The 22,447-nt window shown below is 47.7% G+C and overlaps 1 protein-coding gene across 2 annotated transcripts in view; it reads right to left on the reverse strand.

Annotated features, from left to right (window-relative positions):
- Positions 1–1,920: 1,920 nt before the first annotated feature.
- The window catches only part of LBH (LBH regulator of WNT signaling pathway), a 68,964-nt gene continuing 48,437 nt past the window's right edge, over positions 1,921–22,447 (reverse strand). For both annotated transcript variants that reach the window (XM_060169921.1, XM_060169922.1), the window contains one exon: positions 1,921–3,677. In XM_060169921.1, the coding sequence (XP_060025904.1) occupies positions 3,489–3,677 (189 nt within the window). In that variant the 3' untranslated portion in view covers positions 1,921–3,488. The remainder of the gene's footprint in view (positions 3,678–22,447) is intronic.

Below are 22,447 nucleotides of genomic sequence, written 5' to 3' on the forward strand. Positions count from 1 at the left end.
TTCCTCTCCTACCCCTTGTCACTTCTTCAGATGCCTCTCCTGACCCTTCCAACAGACACTTACTCTTAGAGCACCTGTTTTTCCTTTAATTTTACACTAAAGCAGTGCAGTAAGAGCTGCGACCGCTGCTATTTTGTTCACCCAAACTCTTTAACAATGCCTGATAAGTCCTAGGCACTCAGTCAACGGTTTGAATGATTCCTGGATTTCTCTCGAGCTATATACACACCCATTCATTCACTCCCAGTCTTTGTGAACAACTTTACAATATATTTTGGATGTTTCTCTTCCCTTAGAAGGGCGGTTTAAAACCATGGCTGTGAGAATTCCCTAGTGGCACAGTGGTTAAAAATCCACCTGCCAATGCAGGGGACACGGGTTCGAGCCCTGGTCCAGGAAGATTCCACATGCCGTGGAGCAACTAAGTCCGTGTGCCACAAACTACTGAGCCTGCGCTCTAGAGCCCACAAGCCACAACTACTGAGCCCACATGCCACAACTACCGAAGCCCGCGTGCCTAGAGCCCATGCTCTGCAACAAGAGAAACGACCGCAATGGGAAGCCTGTGCGCTGCAACGAAGAGTAGTCCCCGCTCACCACAACTCGAGAAAGCCCACGTGCAGCAATGAAGACCCAATGCAGCTAAAAATAAATTAAAAAAATTAAAAAAAAAACCAACCACCACCATGGTTGTGTGTTAAAATCTAGGTGATTCTTAAAAATGCTAATGCCTGGACCTCACCCCAGACCAACTGAAATGCAAGTCTGTGGGGGTAGGATCCAGGTTATTTGTATTTTTTTAAAGCTCTCTTGGTGACTCTGATGCACATCCAGAGTTAGAACCTCTAGCATAGAAGAAAAAAGCTGCTTTCATTCAACCAGCTGATAAAAACCATGGATGGGCTCACCCCAGAAGGGCCAGAAGGTGAGATATGTAAGGACCCTCACATGGGGCTCCACTGAACTCAGCCTCCTGCAAGAGTATCTCCTGTGCTTTGTCTGTTCCAATGGAGCAGCAAGAAAGAAAGAAACCAGACAAGAGTGGAAAGCATTTTCAAACTTTATTTACAACTGTCACAGTGACAAAAAGTAGTTTGGAAAAAAAAATGCTAGTTTCTCCCTGAGCCTCAAAAAAGAACAGATAGAAGTTATAGGAGGTTCATCTTACAACAGGCATTTTTACTGAAATACTAGGGGGTTTTTTGTTTTGCTTTGTTTTGTTTCAATAGCATCAGTTAGAAATACACACAAGTTACTTAAAAAAAAAAAAGAGGAGGCCAGACAGGAGCTCAGCCACTTGTCCAAGAGCAGCTGGGTCGCCCCAAGAGGCTCGCCGCTGAGGGTCCTGACTTAAGCTGTCAGCCCCTGGCCTGCTCAGACTGCACGTGACCGTACAAAGGGGTCTAGTGACTGGCAAAAATAATAAACCACCCCCATAAACACACATATACACAAAGTAGATTTGTTATGCAGTTTACAAGCACGTTCCCATCAGACGGCAAGACCAGGACAGATGATACAGGGGAGCAGATGAGAGGGGGACACAGAAACATGGGATTTTCCAAGGCAAGACCCCATCCACACAGGGAGGCACGGGATGAGAACTGCAGCTGCGGGGGTGTGAGGGTAACTGGAAAGGCTCCCTGCAGCCAGAAGGAGAGGGAGAGCGAGAGTGAGAAGCCCCCTCGCAGGGCAGGCTGCAGGCCTCTCCCACTTGCTCGAGGAGCTGGAGGAAGTTATTGCCATCAGTGTGTGCAACACAAGCAGACAACGCAGAGGTTGGGGGCAGAGGGGTGAGGGGGTGAGCGTTGGCTTCCCAGGACCAAGTCCTGCTGATGTGACAACAGCACACGCTGGTCCTCCTGCACCAGCGTTCTCCAGAGCCACACTGACCTTGAGGTATTAAGTACAACTCTACACGCATGTCCCAGCTGGGATCAAGCTGGACTGACTGGAGCCCCGAGGGGACACGGTGGGTGCCTCCGTTGGCCGAGTACAGCCCCAGGGAGGGTCTTGAGCACACCTCTTGGCTGCACCGTCCTGCTCTGAGATAGAGACGGTCTGGAGGGCTTGTCCTGCAATCTCTGCAGCTCCAGATGGTTCTTAACTATGACGAGAAGCTCTAAGTCCAAGCTAGCCTTCTCTTGCAACTTGCCCTTGCAGGGGTCAGGTGGGAGGTGAGGAGGGATGATGCTCCCTCGTCCTGCCCCCTGCATCCAGACACACTGCGGAAGAAGCCCAAGACCTCATGACACCCTTTAGTTGCAAATTCAATCCCCAGGCTGCTGCGTGAGAGCCTGTCACTGCCATCCAATAACTCCCAGGCTCTGCCAGCTCTCAGGACCTGCGTTAAAGCTCACTTCCCCCACAAGAAACAGAAAAAGCATCCTCCATTCGCCATTCAGCTCCCACCGGAAAAAGAGGCCAAGATCCCACGTGGGAATGGGTGCTGTGGCTGGCCAGGCTGGCTGGAATCTGCGGCAGGGCTGGCAGCCACCCGGCCTGACCGCTGTGCCAGGGCTGGGAAGGTGGAGATGAGGAGAAGGAAGGGCCAGCCTGGGGGAGCCCACCACTCTGTGCCTCTGCCCAAAGGGAGAGCAAGTGTGTGGGGGGGCAGGTGGGGATGGACCTTGGTGTCCAAGCATCTACATCGGCCCTCCAACAAGGGTGGGAAGGGCTCTCGCTACTTCCAGAGGGGCTGGGAGGCAAAAAGGATAAATCAGGGGAGCGCTCAACATTGCAGCCTCTTTAAAAACCTCCAGATTACGGGGGCACACGCACCTGCTAGGGCCTGAGGGGAGGGTCTGGAGAAGGAAACGGGAGGCGTTCCTGGCATCGGCATCACCTCCAGCTGGCTTTGCAGGTAGCCAGCCTCCACTGCTCTCCTCTGCCTGCCTCCCCATTACAGACCAACACACCTGAAACAAAAACAAAGGCTGGCAGTGGGCAAAACTAGAGAGAGATGAAGACTTTGTTGTCTGATGTCCCAGCAGCCAGAGCGGATGCTTGCTGGGTAGGTACTTCCTGGCTGCACTTCTCTGCTCAATGTTTTCTTTAAAATGTGTATTTTCTCTTTCATCTCCTGTTTGTTTTCTTGCCCCAGACGTTCCTTGCTAGCTTTGCACATCCCCCCATCCCAGCCCACCCCCAGAGCCCACTGGAATCCCACGGCTGCCCCCAGCCTGCTTGAGTTCAGATAAAGATCTCCAAGACGCCCGCCTCCCCGCACCCCCCAACCCCTGCTCTAAGCAGCTTCCTTTCTCAAAGGTCCGGCGTGTTGTCGCAGAGGGCTCCACTGCCCGACATCTCAAAAAAGGAAAAGAAAAGAAAAGAAAACCAACTCAGTGATTTGCAGGTGCAAAACGGAAGCCATCGTCTGACTTTTTCAGAACTATTGTGGCTCATGCTCTCCTTCCATGGTAGCGGGAAAGAACACAGTTCAGGTACAGATGCTGTCTGGTGTGACCCTGTGGGAGCCGGCGTGGACCCTACTGCTCCTTGTCTTCGTTCGGTGTCTCTTCACAGTTGTCCTGTTCATCCTCCTGGACCAAGAACTCCTCGGGGGGCCACCGGAGCTCCCCGCTCTCTACCTCCCCCTCTGTGGGCTCCACCACGATGGAGGGCAGACGGTCCTTCAGTTTGCAGCAGCGGTCGAAGTCTGACGGGTCAGGGAAGATCTGAAATAAAAGCGGAGAACCCCATCAGGTACACGTGCAGGACCGAGCCCCCGCTATACACCAGAGACCGTGCTACGCCCTTGGGATACTGGGGAGCAGCAGGTGGGATACTGCAGAGCATCAGGCAGGAGCCAGGGAACAAACTCTGGGGCAACAAGGGAAACCCAGACTAATCCTGAAGCTGAAAGTTTTCATGGCAGTGCCACCAAATTTGCGTTTGTACTTTTTGGTCTTGTTTTCAGATAAAAGAACTCAAAATCATGTCCACAGTGAGTCACATCTCCATTTGCAGCAAGCATTTTACTCTAGAAGTACAATGCATACAACAGGTGCTATAACATTAAATTCCTCCCAGGATAATTATTGGCACCTACCAGGTACTTTACATATATAATTTGGACCCAACACGGTCAGGCAGAAACATAGGTGCTGCTCACGCCACCTGAAAGAATCCCAGGAGATTCCTGGAGAAGGAGGTTGCCCAAACCATTCAGCCTGGAAACGAGCAGTGGTAGAATGGGATCAAACCCAGGTCTGCCTGACTCCCAAGTCCGTGGCCAATATCACGTGCCTCTCAAGGAGACGGGTTCTGATCTCGCTGTAGCTGTAAAGTCAAAGTCAAATCAGGGTTGAAGGCATGGCCCCAGACACAGGCACATGGGAACATAATCCCAGGCTCTTTTTTCACCTGTAAACAACACCTGGCTCCTTGACGGCTCTACACCTGAAAGAGAGAGATGTACTTCTACTTCTCTACTTCTACTTCTCTTTCCACAGTCCTGTCAACGAGGTTCCTTTTTCTGATGCCTACTGTGTGTCCTGACCAGAGCTGGGAGAAACCCCAAACCAGGCTATAAAATCCAGGCTCTGCGGATTCCCTTTGCGCACACTGCCCTGTGACTACAGCTGACCCAATTCTTTGCCCAGCAGCTTAAGTACTTAATCCAATGGGCTGCTGGTCTCCTGCCACACACAGCTCTCGGGGACACGCCAGAGAGCCGGAGAGAGGAGACTGTCTGGGACGCTTGGGCTCACAGAATCACACGGCACCTGCAAGGCCATCTCTTCCAACCTCTCCATTTGATAGATAAGGAAACTGAGGCCCAGAGGGGTCAGGAGACTTGCTCAGGGTCACACAGCTTGTTAATGGCAAAAGAAAGGAAAGCAGACCCTGGAGGGAGTGGAGACACACATTTGAAGAGATCCCGGGGGTTCCCTGTGCCTGGCTCTGTTCCTTGGAGGTAGCAGAAGTGCTCTCCTAGAAACTCAGGCCTTCCCAACTTCTGGGGTGTTATGAGGGTACCCAATCTTATTGCACCTAGCCCCACGCAGTGCTGTCCCCATCAAGTCCCTGACCATGTCAGGGGCCACGTGGGGCTTCCGGGAATCAGGGGCCTCAACACAACCTCCCCAATCCCTGCAGACGAGTGATTATTAACCATTTATCCAATAAAGTCCTATTGCTGGGGGATTAAGTCTTAAGCCAGCTGCACAACCAGGCATCATTAAAGACTTAACGGGGCTTATAAACAGGATGGTAATGGCGGCCAGGAGGAAAACAAGGCAGGGAGGGGCTCGGCTAGTGGGGTGAAGGGAGGGCGGGAAAGATGACGCCCCCCTGCGGGCTTTCTCTTCCTGATGCAGCCAGCCCTGCAGGTCTGCCCCTGGACTGGGCTCTGCGCACAGACCCACATGCCGAGCAGGGAGAAGGTCAAGTGGCTTACTTGGGCCCCTCCTCACTTCTCCTCTGGGGAGCCGGAGCCTCCTGCTGTGGGTGAGGACACAGGTGCCCTTCCGAGCACAAGCCTTGGGCATGAGTGAGGGGAACCCCCACGAGTGGAAAGTATGCTACAGTTTACAAAGCTTTTTCAGATACCTCCGGTAGGCCTCCCCTCCCCCCCTCCCCCGCTGCCCAGGAGCAGAGAGACCTGGGGCTCTGAGGGTCACAAGGAAGAGCCAGGATTCAAACCTAGATCTCCTGTCTTCAACACCTGTGCCTCTTGAACAATGAATGGATGCCACTGGGTCAACATGCCCACTTCACAGAAAACTGACCAGGGAGGGTGGGCAAGACGCTAGGCTTTTTTTTTTTTTTTTAAGATTGATTAAGATTGATTAAGATTAAGTTGGGGGTAGGAGTTTATTAATTAATTTAGGATTGATTAAGATTGATTAAGTTGGGGGTAGGAGTTTATTAATTAATTAATTTATTTTTGCCTGTGTTGTGTCTTCATTTCTGTGCGAGGGCTTTCTCTAGTTGTGGCAAGCGGGGGCCACTCTTCATTGCGGTGCGCGGGCCTCTCACTGTCGCGGCCTCTCTTGTTGTGAAGCACAGGTTCCAGACGCGCAGGCTCAGTACTTGTGGCTCATGGGCCCAGTTGCTCCGTGGCATGTGGGATCCTCCCAGACCAGGGCTCGAACCTGTGTCCCCTGCATTGGCAGGCGGATTCTCAACCACTGCGCCACCAGGGAAGCCCACGACCCTAGGCTTTAATGGCCCATTTGGCAGTTCAGGCCCCAGGATGACCATCTGGGCAGCTAGGTCCAGAAGATGAGCTGCCCCGTCCAAACGGTTGTTCTAAATCTTCAAGGACAGAGCTGCGAAATATCAAGAGGGGATGGACACCTGGCCCAAGACAGCCCTGGGCCCCTGCCTCTACCCTCTGACCTAAAGCCCAGGGCTGGGCCTGCGCTGTGACCCCCTGGCTGAGAGAGGTGGCACCCGGCTCCTAGCTAGGATCGCACCCGCTGAGGAAGAGCCAGAGAGACAGGCAGCGGCAAGGCCAGCAGAAGCAGGAGGACAACGACAAGGGCGGAGAGCATATGATTTTGTTCTAAGCCGGGAATGCGTCTTTAACTAAAAGTAGGGGGGAAAGTGTTAAAATAAGGAGGCTGCTGATGATGGAAGATATGCCAGGCACGTTTGCTGAGCAGAATCTCAATCTTCACAATAATCCTCTGAAGTATGCAGTGGTGTGATCACTTTTTATAGATGAGGAAACTGAAGCACAGAGAGGGCAAGTGACTTACTCCAGGCCACAGAGCTAGGAAGCGGCTGAACGGGGACCCAAACTCAGACCCACAGGACTTCGAATGAGGCGCTCATTTGACAACACTTGGGTCAAGCCACATCAACCTTGACATCACTTGTACAACCCTAACCAAGACCTCTCAAACGCCCGGGCCTCAGTTTCTCTTTTTAAGAAGTGAAGTGGCCTTCTGGTCTCACTAGGTGGGTGCAAAGCCTGGGCAAATACAGAGATGATAAAATGCTTTGAAGACATATGCTAAACTCAAATCGGAATGTCCTCTTTGGAGCAGTTTCAACAGGACTGCGAGAGCAGTCTCCAACAGCAGTTTCAAACTCCAAGCAAGAGGCAGAAATACTAACACAGTAATTAAAATAACTCTAAACAATGCCTTTCATACCAGGAGCCACACAATTAAGTCTTTTAAGTCCTTGGGGGAAGTCTGAGCATTGAACTTCTGATACTGCTTACTTGCCAGAGAACTTTGCTCCCTGAATTGCTCAAAGCAGGCGCCATGGAAAAAAAACTTTTTTTCTTTTACAAAGCCTGTTAATTACATTTTTAAAAATCACTATAATAATCTAACCCTCCCATCAGAGATTATATTGTATTATCCGATAATACCAATTTATGCCTCTGAAAATTGTAGCTCTCTCCAAAGACAAACAAAACGCACCCAGAACCAACCAGCTTCTCATTTCCTCACATCCAGACAGAAAGCCTTGCAGAGCAAAGCTGAGTATTTTGCCAGTACAATCTTATCTCTGACAGCTGCCTAAGAGGCTGACCCCAAGGAGGTCAAGATTTTTCCACTAAGTCATGCTTTTTAATCATCTAGGCAGCAGAAAAATGAGAGGTTGCAACGGCAGTTTGACGGGGTGGGGAAGGCAGTGGAAAAAAGGACTCAAGTCAGACTTGCCAAGCACATGACAGGTAGAGTTGGGGCAGCAGGCCAGCCCAGCATGCTGTTTATCTGCAGGAACTGGCCAGGAATAAAGCACTGCCCCTGTTCCAAAAAGAAACTGCTTCTGGTTAAACCTCTTACCCCAAAGCGTCCCTTCTCCTTGGACTGGAGAAGGAGAAAAAAATCCTTTTCGTTTCTCTCTGAAGCAAAAGGCTCCTCTCTAAGGTGTCCAGAAAGGAAGATGGGGAGGCTCTGAGAAGCATTTCCCACCCTCACCCTCCAGGGCAGAACAGATCACAAAGCATCCATCCCAGCTGTGATTCTCTCAGCCTTGCCCCTTCCTCTGTCCACCAACACCGGACTCCACATCCAGCTGTTACACTCGGCTGCCAGGGCTGATGGCTGGATGAAACTAATAGACACCAAGTTCCCTCCTTTGCAAATGACATCTTGGAGATCACATGCACCAAGAACATCCCGGCCCCTGCATGTCCCACTGTGGGGAACAGCAGGCATTCAAACTTGGTAATGGTCGGGCTTCTCTGGTGGCGCAGTGGTTGAGAGTCTGCCTGCCGATGCAGGGGACACAGGTTCGTGCCCCGGTCCGGGAAGATCCCACATGCCGCAGAGCGGCTAGGCCCATGAGCCATGGCCGCTGAGCCTGTGCGTCCGGAGCCTGTGCTCCGCAACGGGAGAGGCCACAGCTGTGAGAGGCCCGCATACCGCAAAAAAAACCCAAAAACAAACAAACAAACTTGGTAATGGTCGGGCTTCCCTGGTGGCGCAGTGGTTGAGAGTCTGCCTGCTGATGCAGGGGACACGGGTTTGTGCCCCGGTCCGGGAAGATCCCACATGCGGCGGAGCGGCTAGGCCCGTAAGCCACGGCCGCTGAGCCTGTGCGTCCGGAGCCTGTGCTCCGCAACGGGAGAGGCCACAACAGTGAGAGGCCCGCGTACCACAAAAACAACAACAAACAAATAAACAAACAAAAAACTTGGTAATGGTCAATTTTATAGCGGACACTTCTTCAAAGGCATCCTTTGCCAGGTGGCCTCCAATCCCAACAGGATCTGACATTTTGGGAACTCAAATGAGTTCACTCAAAAGGTCAAAGGAGGGGCTTCCCTGGTGGCACAGTGGTTTTAAGAATCAGCCTGTCAATGCAGGGGACACGCGTTCGAGCCCTGGTCCGGTAATATCTCACAAGCTGTGGAGCAACTAAGCCCGTGTGCCACAACTACTGAGCCTGTGCTCTAGAGCTCACGAGCCACAAGTACTGAGCCCATGTGCCACAACTACTGAAGTCCGCGTGCCTAGAGCCTGTGTTCCGCAACAAGAGAAGCCACCGCAATGAGAAGCCCACGTACTGCAACAAAGAGTAGCCCCTGCTCGCCGCAACTAAAGAAAGGCCACACGCAGCAAGGAAGACCCAACGCAGCCAAAACTAAATAAATAAAATAAATTTAAAAAAAAGGTCAAAGGAGCTTTAGGACCTTCTAGGAAGAAATGGTCTGTGAGATGTAGTTTGGATGCCAATATACTGGAATTTCTGCCTGTAGATCAGAGCTGTCCAACAGAACTTTCCGCAATAATGGAAATATTTTCTACCTGCGCTGTCCAATGGCAAACACCAGCCACATGTGTCTCTTAAGCACTTGAGGCTAAAATTTTTAATTCCCTTTCATTTTTATTAATATAAATTTATATGAAATATGTAAAGTTAATATAAATTGAAATAGCTACACAAATAAATAGATAAATATGAGGACAGTGAAAGCAGGACCGTCCAGGAAAGCTCAGGATGCTTGGCTAATAGACCGACACGGGAGGCCTGAGAGCAGAGAAGTCTGGGGTTGAAGGTGAGCCCCTGGAGATGCGGAATTAGTCAGCAGGCTTTTGTTGAAAGTATAAAAGTCACCGGTCAGTCGGCTCCCATTTCACCTACGGAGGGGAACTGAAAGGTAATACCAGGGCTCCAAAGGCCCGAAATTTGGGGGCCTAGCTATCGACTGTCTGCCTCTAAGCCAGGTGACCTAAACCTGGCTGCCTCTGGGGTGGGAGAGGAGAGAGATGCCTGGCACCTAGGATGGAAAATGAGCGACTCTGGTTGGAGCAGCCCTCCCCTGTGTGCGTGCATCCCTCAGCCGTCACCCCTGACAAACAACCCGAGCTGGCCACAAAGAAGGTGGAGGGCTCTCGGCAAAGAGCTGAGAGATGCTAATAGGGAAAGCGGACACCAGCAGGTAGAGGAGATGAAAGGTGGTTAACTAGATACAAAGGGCTAATTACCAGCTCTGCAAGCTGAGACCCAGGGAGCTCGGCCATCCTGCTCCTCTTTGCTGGGGTGGAACAGAGGAAGGAGGCGTGCTGGGGTGGGGGGGAGAGGGCAGGTGGGACAGAGGGCCTGCGATGAATAACCAGGTGGCTCTCCAAGGCCCCAAGAGGGATCTGCCTCGGCATCCAAAACCACACAGTGTGTCTCTCCCCTCTCTGGTTCCAGAGGAGGGGGTAGAAATGAACCTCAAACCTGTGATGGAAAATCTCCACTCCCACAGGTAGACCAGGAGTCTGAAAGATCTGGCTTTTCCCTTGTCCCCGTGCTTTATTATCTCTATGACTGGGGTCAAGTCGTTTTAATTTCTCTGAGCCTCAGCTGCCTCGTGAGTAAGATGAGGAAGGAATTTCCACTCTACAGTATTGTTGAAAGGATTACACAATGCTTCAACTTGAGTGCCATCACGGAAGCCAACAGGCTCAAAGATGTGGAGGCCCATCGCCCCCCTTTCCTCATTTATAAATTGGGATTACTACTAATTCCCATCTTATAGGCTTTGGAGAGAATTAAATACAGGTATGTCTGTATGTTCTATAAACTTTAAATTCCTAATGATGGTTCTTATTAGGTAAAGCTGGGGTCCCCAGGGAGCATTTACAGTAAGGCACTGGAACGTCTGTAGCTGTGGCTTGCGACAGGAGGAAATTAGCAGCACTCCTGGGCTTGTGCTCACAGAGTCTAGGCCAGGTTCTCTGGACTTCTCCTACAGTACCTCTCTTTTCCCAGGGCATTGGTTAGGCCAACTGGAATGGAAGCCACTGCCTTGTCCAGATCCTGGCCTTTCAGTGGAAGCCCCTGCAGCGTAAGTCTCCCCATTACGCACGCTCCCCTCCTTCCCCCAGCCTACTCTAGGGGCCTGCCGCCTGGGTTTCTTATTTTTCCTGGAGAATAACAATGGATTGGCCTTGTGTGTTTATTTATTCCTAGGAAGGGCTGGTTTCTAACAATGGGCAGATCTCTACCAGCATCCTGCTCTGACAAAGGCTGAGTGAATGAGGGGCAGCTAATTCAAAAGAAAAGTACACCCTGCTTTTTGTCCCCTAACAATACGTGAAGGCAAGAAATATGTTCTTTGAAATCCTCGCCTCCTGCTATTTTATCATCATCATCATTATTTGCATTTTATTGACTTTTCAGAGTGAAACGTGGCTGGCAAGAACAGAAAGAATTATAGCAAAGGGGCACAGTGGCTACTGCCTGGATTCAGAGGATGGGGAAGAACATTCTAACACCTCCACTCAGATGCTAATGACCTCATTCTCCATCCTTGAGACTCACGTCACACAAATCTCCCCTGGACTGGGGTTATAGACTATCCACCTCACCCTCTCCTACACTTCTCTGGTGTCTCTAATCCTACAGGAGACTTGAGCAGAGATTTGGGGCTTTATTAACAACTGTTGGATCTCCTTCCTTTGGATTAAAGATGCTTAAGCCTCCAGCCTTGAAACTTAAAAGAAAAGGAAATCCTCTGGATAAACACCATCTTTCATAAACATCTCTCCAACACACACCCATCCTGCAAGTCAGGAGTTCCAAATTCCAATTAATTAGCACGAATTGCTGCAGATAATTCGGGCCCAGCGAGCTGATGGGGCTTTTGTAATGTTACAGAACATCTCTCAAAGTTCTCCAGGGTGGTAAGAAAACACTGCAGCTTTCTGGCATAGGATGATTTCAAATACCCCCATCCAAATATCCCCCCTGACTATCTCATTATTGCCCTTTAAAAAGAAGACATGCTTCCCAGTCATCTCTGGGCCTTGGGGGATGGCCTCTCTCTCTCTCTCTCTCTCTCTCTCTCTCTCTCTCTCTCTCTCCTGCTGGTGCCACCCAGGTGTCCCACAGCCACACACCCTCTCTCAGAAAGCCCAGACTGACAGGGCTGCCATTTCCAACCATTCCCTCATTCTTTGTTTTGGAGACAAAAATCTTGAATATTTAGCCTGGTCCCATAGCCTCCCATTCTCTTCTTGTCTGGGGTTCCCCTATTACACGGCTTCCAAAACCATCGCTGGATGGAAACCACTCTCAAGTCTCTGAGGACTTGCTTACAGCCCAGGCCCAGGGCCCTGCTTGGCCTTCAGTCACCACGACCTCTGCAGCACACTACCCGGCCAGCTTGCTTCAAGGCTGCTTCTCTCCTGATTCTCATGACCCTGCTCAGGTTCACCTGACCTGTCTAACCTCACCTTCCCTGTGCCCTCCCTGGACTTGGTGTCAGCCTAGGCTTTTCTCTGGACTCAGGCAGCTTCCTGGCTTCCACTGTCCATCTTAGGCTGCGGATTCCCCAATCCACAGCTTCACTGCCCTTTCCACCATCTGTGAAAGTCTCCACTTGGATGACATCCATCACCCCCAACTCACCTTTTCCCAAAGTGAGGTCATCAGCTAGTTTATATCTTTCTTTAAGTTAAAAACTTTTCTTCCCCTCTCCAACAGGAAGCCTTGCTTGATAGTAGGTCCAGTAAAAGAGGCCTGGAGATTATAGTTGATCGCAACTGCAGTATTGATGTGAAACCATTGAAGTAAACAGGGCTATGTTCCTAGAGGTCCGCTAATCTCATGGAGACCATCTACACCACCTGCACTAACAGGGAGGTGATGCCCAGCTGGCGTCTGATCAGACACATTCTGTTCAGTCTAGAGCAGTGGTTCTCAAAGCTTAATTCCTGAGCTCCTTTCAGGGACAGAGTGTCCATGGAGTTAAAATATTTTCTTAGTAATACTAAGATGTTATTTGCCGTTTTTCCTGTGCTGATACTTGCGCTAATGGTATAAAAAGCAACGGTGGGTGAAATTGCTGGCACCTGAGCAAGAATTAATGCTGGCGGCAGCTGCAAACTGTGCTGGTGGTCATTGTATTCGTCACCACCTCCCAATTGCAATTAAAAAAAAACAAAAAACAACTTCGGGCTTCGCTGGTGGCGCAGTGGTTGGGAGTCTGCCTACCGATACAGGGGACATGGGTTCGTGCCCCGGTCCGGGAGGATCCCACATGCCGCGGAGCGGAGCGGCTGGGCCCGTGAGCCATGGCTGCTGAGCCTGCGCGTCTGGAGCCTGTGCTCCGCAATGGGAGAGGCCACAACAGTGAGAGGCCCGTGTACAGCAAAACAAAAAAACAAAAAAACTTCATGTCCTTGATGAAGCAGTAAAGATTAACTTTTATTAAATATTGACTGTTAAGTACATGTTGTTTAATATACTCTGTGATGAAATGCAAATTCGGCATACAGCACTTCTGGTGCACATCAGGGCACAATGGTTGTCTCGCAGAAAAGCATTTATGGGATTGAGTGGTGAGCCGCTTTTTCCATGGGACGCCATTTTTAGTTGAAAGAATGATTGACCAACAGCCATGGTTATTCAGACTTGGGTATTTGGCAGACCTGAGCCTAATATTTCAAAGAAAATGAGCCTGATATTTCAAAAAAATGACTGATGGTATTTGTTACCAATGATAAAAACTGAGGTCTCAAGCAAAAATTAGAATTTTGTAAAACTTGTATCAGCCACCATAATCTTGACAGTTTCCTATCACTTGAAGAATTTCTGGAGACCACACATTAACTAATGTGATTTTTTTTATATTATGTAACAAAATGTGTTAACTTTGGAAGATCTGCATAACTCAGCAAACCTATATTTTCCAAATGATCAGTACAGCACGTTATGAAAACAAGCATGCATAAAAGATTCGTTCAAAGTGCAAGATAGGCTAATGAATTTTAATGTAAGAGTACAGAAAGTTCATTGATAAGGTTTCAGATTCCACATTACCACTAACCTTTAAGAAACTACCACTTACTGAGTTTTGCCAAAATATCAAAGAAAAATATATGAAAAGGCTACTAAAATATTTCTCCCTTTTCTAAGTACATATCTGCATAGGCCAGATTTTCTTCATGTACTTCAACCAACACCGATCACAACAGATTAGAAGCAGAAGCAGATGTGAGACTCTAGCTGTCTTCTATTAAGCCAGATATCAAACAGATTTGCAAAAATGTGAAACCTTTCTTTGTGCTGAACTTTTTTTTTGTTTTGGAAAATATATTTATTTTTATTAAAAATCATTACTTATATTAACATGTAATGGTTTTATTGTCATTTTAAAGGAATTAATAAATAATAAAATTTTAAAACTGTTTTAATATCAAAAGATATAACCCACATAAACAAATATCTCTGGGGGTCCTAAATAATTTTTTCAAAAGTAAAAGGGACTGAGATTTAAAAATTTGAGAGCCAATGGCCTGGAGAAAAAAATACCTTCACAAAGATGACTCCATAAGTCAAGGTTGAAGGATAATATGTTTTAAAACTGGAAAAGATTTGAGGGGAACATAAGAGGTGCCTTCAAATACTTAAAAGGCTGACATGAAGTCTAAGAGAGAGCAGATTTTTTTTAACTCCAGGGGGCCTATCTAAGATCAGAATGGAGGATTTCACCGCATTATACAACTTCTAACAAAAATGATAGAATCAACTCTCTCCATTACAGATGGGGAAGGCAAGGTCCAAAGAGATGCTGGGAGTGGCCTGAAATGACATAGACAGTAGCAAAGCCAAGATTAGAAACCAGTTATCCAGATTCATACTTCATAATCCCGCTGCGCTGAAAGGTTCTGAGCTCCGTATCACTGGCAATGTCCAAAGAACACGTAAGTGACCCAGTGCCACGCTACTGTAGAGTGCATTCTCACATCTGATAGAGACTGGCCCAGTCTCTAAGGTACCCTACCACTCTGAGATGCTACGGTATCTCAGTTTTGATCCCAAGGAAAATATCTATATCCACGATCTCCAAACTTGGAGATTGAAAGAATCTTGAAAGAATTTTGAAAGAATTGAAAGAATTTTGAAAAACTGTCTCCTTTCACACCTTTTAAAACCGACACCTAAAACTTCTGCTATATTATAAATATTACCATTTTAAAATAAACTTTTATGCCACTCTTTTAAATAAGTACTCAATGGCTTATAAACACCATAGCAATTTGATATCTACCATCACCTATTTTAAAAACTCATAAACAAGCTCGTAAGTCAAATCTTATTCCTTTCTCTACTTGAAATGTATTTCCATTCTACTGCTCCATAGAATTTTATATTAATGTATTTTCATGTTTGAAAGTTTTTAGTCATTAGCTTTTTTCATACTTCTCTGCAATAAAAAGATGTATTTGTAAATTGGCTTTTAATGTTTTTATGTCCCATGACCCTAAGCCTTGTTAGTTAAAAAAATAAAATTCTGGATTGGCTTATTGCAGCTATTAGTATATAAGTAATCAATAAACATACCACAAATAATTATTAAACGCAAAGGTAATTTTTCACTGGTTTTTTTATAGATAGGTGGGATTTATGAAGCTTCTTAGACAGTAACATTTTTATATGGTCCATTTGTTCGATTCCCCTAAGGTTTCTATACGCTGGGAAGGCACCTTAAAAGATTCACGTAGGTGAGAAGCAGGTCCTCTTACAAAGGGGGTGGAGGGCAATCTTGATAGGAAAGGTAGGAAAAGAAAACTGGTGAAGCCTGTCTTCAGGAAACGCAATTTTAGAAAAGGAACAGAAGGAAGCTAAAGATGTGGAAATTGATTTCTCCAAAATGCTCTCTGCTGTCGTATCCCTTGAAAGTTTCTGTGAACCTCAGGGGCAGCTGAGGTTTTAACACTTTGGTTTTAACACTTCGTTAAAGTGTTAAACACTTTATACATAGAACCTGATTAAGGTGTACATAGAACCTGATTAAGAAGTAATCTGGCATTAAAACCTCCAATATTAGGGTGCCAAGGAAAACAGCCAAGAACGTTTCTGATATGGCTTTAACTGCTATATCCAAGGGGGCAAATGACCAAAGAAATACAGAAATCATAATTTAGTATTAGCTTATCTTTAAGAATGCTTCCGTCCAAGAGGACAGATTCAACTCTTGAAGAAAAAAAATCCCTTCATGGTAACAACGGTGACGCCAGTCCCAGGAAGTCAGGCACCACCATGGTTATGCTTTCCCGTCCACATACACACTATGGCTCAATTATATTTTTTCTTTCCTCACTTGTTTAAAACATTTAAAAAATAAAATAAAATTCTATCACTACATAAATGGAAAAGTAGTATTACTTGTCATAGGTAATAACCATAAAATACACTAACATTTTCAAAGTTTGTCTGTGTAACACCTAAATTAACTTTGTAAACCGCCAGGCATATTGGACTCTACCGGAACATTGGCCTAGGCTGTTTACCTGTCGCAAAGAACCTGGAACCTTGCAGTGCTATTGGGTGGAAGGCCCTTGAACACTGGCCCAAGACTTCCATTATGTTCAGATCTACTTCTAAGAGCCCAGTTCATCCTTGATTCCAGGGAAGCAATATTTCTAAACCATGACCATTCCATAAGCCAGACCTGGAACCCCAGGAAAACCAAGATGGTTCAGGGGACTAAACGTGCGTCTGTTCAACCTTCGTGGGTATCCAAGCCAAGGCAACTACCCTGGTCTTCCTCAAGGTCACACGGTGCTCCAATGTCATTAAAAGAATAAAGGAGATAAGTAGGGGAATGGCCAACTCATATACATTTGTGATTCACAGAGCATGTCAACATACCCACTATGGGACAAGAATGTCCCTGGCTAATTTGCAATGCTGGCTAAATGGTGCCTAAACATCATTAACTGTTACCATCTCTGCTCAAAATAAGCAGTTAACAAACTAGGGGAAGATGTACAACATCTCCCAAACACTTTAAAGTAACCAAACACCTTTCTGACTCTCTCCACAAAGCTCCTCCATCATCCCATTGGTATAGATTTTACAACCCTGAGATTCTATTTGTAGAGCTTTCAATGCCGGGAGCTTATACTATGATAAACGCTTTTATTTGTCTTCTGTTATTAAGGTAATATATAATCAAGAGGCTGAATGATGTTTAATCTCTCTGATTCAGCAATTCTACTTCCAGGAATTTATTCTGAGGAAGCAAATCAGACCTGCGCAGAGATTTGTGTAAAATGATATTCAAAGCAGTGTTCTCTGTAAGAACAAAATATGCCACGGCCGAAATATTCAGCAATAAGTGGTACATAACAAAATGAAATGCCATTTTACAGAGAAAACCAAGTGACAGGAACACAGTCACAATATTATACGAAGTGAGAAAAGATTCACTCTGGCACACACAGTTTTACCTCAATTTTATTTTTTTAATAAAAATGCATATAAAATCCTGGAAGTAAACATACCAAAATATTTCAGGGATAGGAATATGGGCATTTAAAATTTCGTTTGTACTTCTCTATGTTTTCCTAAATTTCTAAAAGGAATTAATATCACCTTTATAATTATAACACACACACGCGCGCACGCACACACACACTCTCTTACACCTTTTGACTCAGAAATTCTATTCCTAAGACTCTAAGGAAATAGTATAAACTATGGACAAAGATTTATATATAAAATTATATATAAATTATCACATTATTTATAAGAGAAAAATATATACAATTTAAAAATAATTCAACAATTGGAGAACGGTGAAAAAATCATGTTGTAACTTTATAACTTTGTGCAGTTATTAAAATGCTGGCTTTGAAGCATTTTTAAGATAAATTTTGGGCTTCCCTGGTGGAGCAGTGGTTAAGAATCCGCCTGCCGATGCAAGGGACACGGGTTCGAGCCCTGGTCCGGGAAGATCCCACATGCCGTGGAGCAACTAAGCCTGTGCGCCACAACTACTGAGACTGCGCTCTACAGCTCATGAGCCACAACTACTGAGCCCGTGAGCCACAACTACGGAAGCCCGCGTGCCTAGAGCCCGTGCTCCGCAACAAGAGAAGCCACCGCAATGAGAAGCCTGCACACCACAATGAAGAGTAGCCCCCGCTCGCCGCACCTAGAGAAAAGCCCGTGCACAGCAACAAAGACCCAACTCAGCCAAAAATAAAAATAAATAGAATAAATTAATTTATTAAAAAAAAGATAAGTTGTGATGATGTGATGCTGATGACTTACATACCATTAAGTAAAAAAGCAGAACGCAACCCTGTGTGATCTTGGCCATATAAAAACAACTTCTGTGGAAAAGATGCTAAAATGTTAACAGCTGCGATTTATGCATGGTGAGATTATGGTGACTGGAAAAAAAAGTTTAAAGAAGAAAATAAAAATTCCATAACGGGCCTATGCTACTTTAAAAATTTGAAAAGTAAGCATAAGAATAATAAAATACATAGTTTGCCAGTGAAAATATGAAATTACTCAAAAAAGGGGAAGGAAAAGAAAATTTTCCTGTAATTACAGCACTCTGATCTAAAACAACTGCTATTAACATTCTGCTGTCTGCCCTTTTGGTCGTGTGTGTGTGTGCGCATGTGTGTGTGAGTTCATGTAAGTGCATGCGAGTGTGTGTGTGTGTGTGTGTGTGTGTGTGTGTGTGTGTGAGCCTCTGTAGGCATCTCAGGCTCTGTCCCATGGGGATCAGCGGCTGAGCCTGGGGCTGCCCACACACCTTGGGCTAATGCTCACCTGCAGATAAATTAGAACTGACACATAGGGCTGTGTCTGGAGAAAATGGTTAGGAATTTGGGAAAACCAAGGATGCTCTCAAATCCAGGGTGGACATATGTTTCAAGCTCTACAAAGTAGAGACAGGAGATGAATTCAAGGTATACTAATTAATTCTGCCTGGCAACCACCTTCAGGTTCAAGTTAGGAGAAAGTCAGACCTAGAGACCAACGCCCCCCGGACTGAGGTTTGTGACTTCCCTCTTTGCTCAGGGCAGTTCTCCTTTGGATGAGAGATCTGGAACCTTCCTTCCCATTGGCTCCAGTATAATTACTGGCTGAGTTGCAAGTAGTCGATGTCGCTTCAGCTAAATGCTTGGGTGCCTCTTCTATACAGTTTACCTAAAAGGGGCTTCTGACAGTGTAAGGCAATTAATTCTAGCAGTGAGGGGACTGAGGGAGCTCCCAAACTTCCCTTGAGGTCAAAACAGGCTGGAGAAACTTTTGGAAAATATTAATTTTTTTCTAAGATAGGTCTGAGCAATGAGGGGCCCTCCCCCAGTCAAGGAATGGGGAGCAGACACAGGAGCCGATTGACTGATCAAGAATCCTCCTGAGCTGGGCTCCGGGACAAGGGAAGGGCAGGTGGCGAGGCGAGAGACAGCCGAGGGGGGCGCAGGGTCTATGAGACTGAAAAGGAACGAAGCCCCGGCAACTCTGGGCCCCGTGTGAATGAGGGCCTGTCTTCATCCTCCGAGGAGTATTTCAGGACTCGGGCCTGACAGATCATTTCAGGACATTCACTAGACACCCAGGAATAGCTCTTGGCTCCAGTCACAAGATGCGCCACCCAAACTCATCCATTTCCCTAATGGTAAAATCCTCCTCTCTATCCGACCCAGGAGACTGGGTCACCATAGAGAAAATGCTGATTCTATAAAAACCCACGCCGTGGGATAGCCAAGGTGGAGGCATAATTCTCAGTTCAGGAAAGGGAGAGAGGAAGTGTCCAATCAATCATACAGCATCCATTAAGCAACTACTCACAGGACACTGTGCCCGGCATTGTGGGAACAAAGCCGTCTAAGACACAGACCCTGGGCCTGGAGAGGGATGAACACACCACCGCCTGAGAGGCCTCAGGCCTAACACAGGCCCTTTGAGAGACGGCCAGGTTGTATGGCTCCAGTGTGTGTCACGTTGGCTAGGGAAGCGAAGAAAGCTTGTTCTCTCCCTGGCAGTGCTACAGACTCACTGCTGGCCACAGTGTGTGTGTTGGGGAGGAACCCCATGGGAATAATTCCAGCCCTCTGCAGGCCCTCACCCAGGGGCATTGCAAAACACTGAACACCATGTTTGTGTCAAGGCCTTGGGCACTGAAGGAAGGTGCTGGATCCCTCATACAAAGGAGACGTGACCTGAAACTGACGTGACCTGGGCACTGACTCAAAAAGAGGCCACACGGGGCTTCCCTGGTGGCGCAGTCGTTGAGAATCCGCCTGCCGATGCAGGGGACACGGGTTCGTGCCCCAGTCCGGGAAGATCCCACATGCCACGGAGCGGCTGGGCCCGTGAGCCATGGCCGCTGAGCCTGCGCGTCCGGAGCCTGTGCTCCGCAACGGGAGAGGCCACAACAGGGAGAGGCCCAAGTACCGCAAAAAAAAAAAAAAAAAAGAGGCAGCACGTTCAGACACAGGCCCAACGCCACCCAAAGACATGAACTCCTTGTGCCTCTGAACCTTGTGGCCCTAACTGCCTGTTTGCCTCATGTTCTTATGAATTGTACCAAGCAGGGAGCAGGGTGGACGGGGTAGGGAGAGGAAAAAGAAAACTCACTGGGATTCCAGGAGCATGTCGTGTCTATGGGGGGACATCTCCTGCCAAGTGCTTTGGAATTTTAGCTTTATGTTTCTTCAGGGACAACTGAGGCTTTTTTAAGTCTGATGTGAAAGATGTTTTCCTAGTGACCATGGGACTTCTGTGCGCCTGCCCAGCTGGGCCTCCAAAACTCTTGAGAACATGTGGGGTACCACAGCTGGGAGTATCCAACGAGACAAGGGCACCAGGAGGAGGAGACAAAGGGAGGTGATGACTTATGCCTGGAGTGGCCTTGTGAGCGGGGGCTTGAGGGAGGCGAACAGAGACAGGCGCAGGAACCCCAGCCCATCATTGATTTCAACACCTGCATTTACATGGGTGGGAGCAAGGAGAGCCAGCCTTGGGGGGTCTCATAAAGAAAGGCTCAGCAGAGAGGTGAGTGAAGAGAAAGTGTTTCCGAAGTGCTACCTGACTTTAGAGGTTCAACTGAGACTATTCTTTGAGAGAGGAGTTGCTGCTTCTGATAAAAAGCGAGGAGGGAGAGATAAAGGAGTCGTCTATTGTTGGGCCTTGGAGATGGAAGAAGCAGAGAGCTTCTATCTGGGGAGGAGCTATTCTCAGCCAACACAGTGCATTAGACCCGTCCTAATGCAGAGCTAAAAGCGAGGCTCAGACTGCAAGAAGCTAACGGCAGGGCTGTGGCAGGAGAAGGTCACCCACCACTGTCCCTTCTCCCTATCCTATAAAACGCCAGGATATCCCTCCCTCCTGTCGGGAAATGCAGGGGAAGCTCTTAAGGAAGGCCCAGAACACGGGGCACTGTGGTACATGTAGAATTAGCGCCTCTGGCTTACAGTGCATCCTCCCTGGCTCCCCTCATCTGACTGGTGGGTGGCCGTTAAATGGTAGGAGTATGAGACCAAGAACAGCAAGAGGAATACAAAAGGTGACCAGGGAGGGACGTGTATGCTGATCAGAGAGGAATTTAAAGGGCCTTGGGATGGATAAAAGTTATCAGATCTTGGTCCAGTTGCTTTAGATGGGACAGTCTTAAGTGAAAACTGGGGAGCCATATCTCTGTCTAGAACTTAGCAAGGGGGATAGAACTGCAAAAGCCTCAGCAAACTGTGCTGGGGGAAGCTAGGCAGCACAGCCCTTGGTGGTGGCAGCATCAGTGTCCACAGGCAAATGCCCAGGTCCCTTCTCCAGGCCAACTCAGGCCCAGCACGGAAGGAGACGCAGTCAGAGAGGCATTCTGAATTGCCACATTCTTAGAGTCCCTAGAGCTGGGATGGGGGAGCCTGCAAGGCAGCTACTGACCTGCTCCCCTGAATTAGGGAAAGGAAGAAGGCATTAGGCGCAGACGTTCCCATCCCAGGGGCCAGAGAACAGGAGGCTGACAGATGCAGTGTGGGAAGCGAGCTGCAGCCAGCAGGGGCAGAAATGTCCACATGGAGACCCTCCCACTCAGCCCTGTGAGCTGGCCGCCACTCCCATCCCGCCCAACATGTCCTCTACTTTCTAGTAACCATTCACTCACCCACCCCACGGGGTGTCATAATTCATGCCAAGTGAGAGAGCTGACGTGCATTGCACATACTGAATTGACTCTCCAAATAAATGTTAAAGACAAAACAAGGCACCGGCTCTGTGGATTTTTATACATGCTAACTCCCTAAGCACAAGAGACGGGCTTACCCGAAATCTTTCAGGGGGTAAAAAGACATCTATCTGACCCTGAGGAGGCCCTTTAAAAATTCTAAGGCAGAAGTGAAGGTGGGCAGCTTCAGAACCAAGAGACTCAATTTAACTGAAAGCACCACCATCCATTTAGCACCTGCTCTGTGAAAGCCCAGGGCCAGCAGGCACCTTGGGTTGGGGAGGGCTGCAGGAGGGGTGATTGATGGCTGATGGGCACAAAGAGGGAATAAGTCATCCCCTGCCCTCGGACACATGGGCAGGGAGAAGGTCAGGCAGGACCACGGCAGCATCATTTAAGCACAAATGCCACAGGTGCTGGAGAAGAAGGAGATCACATCTGGGGCAGAGAAATCAGGAAAGCTTCCTTCTGGGTAGGTCTGGAAGGTGGGGGAACAACTGACAAATTCCAGTGTGCCTATTTATTTTATGACCTTGTTTCAAGGTCAAACCACAAGTCTGAGATTCTATT

Source organism: Lagenorhynchus albirostris, chromosome 13, assembly GCF_949774975.1.
Source record: "Lagenorhynchus albirostris chromosome 13, mLagAlb1.1, whole genome shotgun sequence".
NCBI lineage: Eukaryota > Metazoa > Chordata > Mammalia > Artiodactyla > Delphinidae > Lagenorhynchus > Lagenorhynchus albirostris.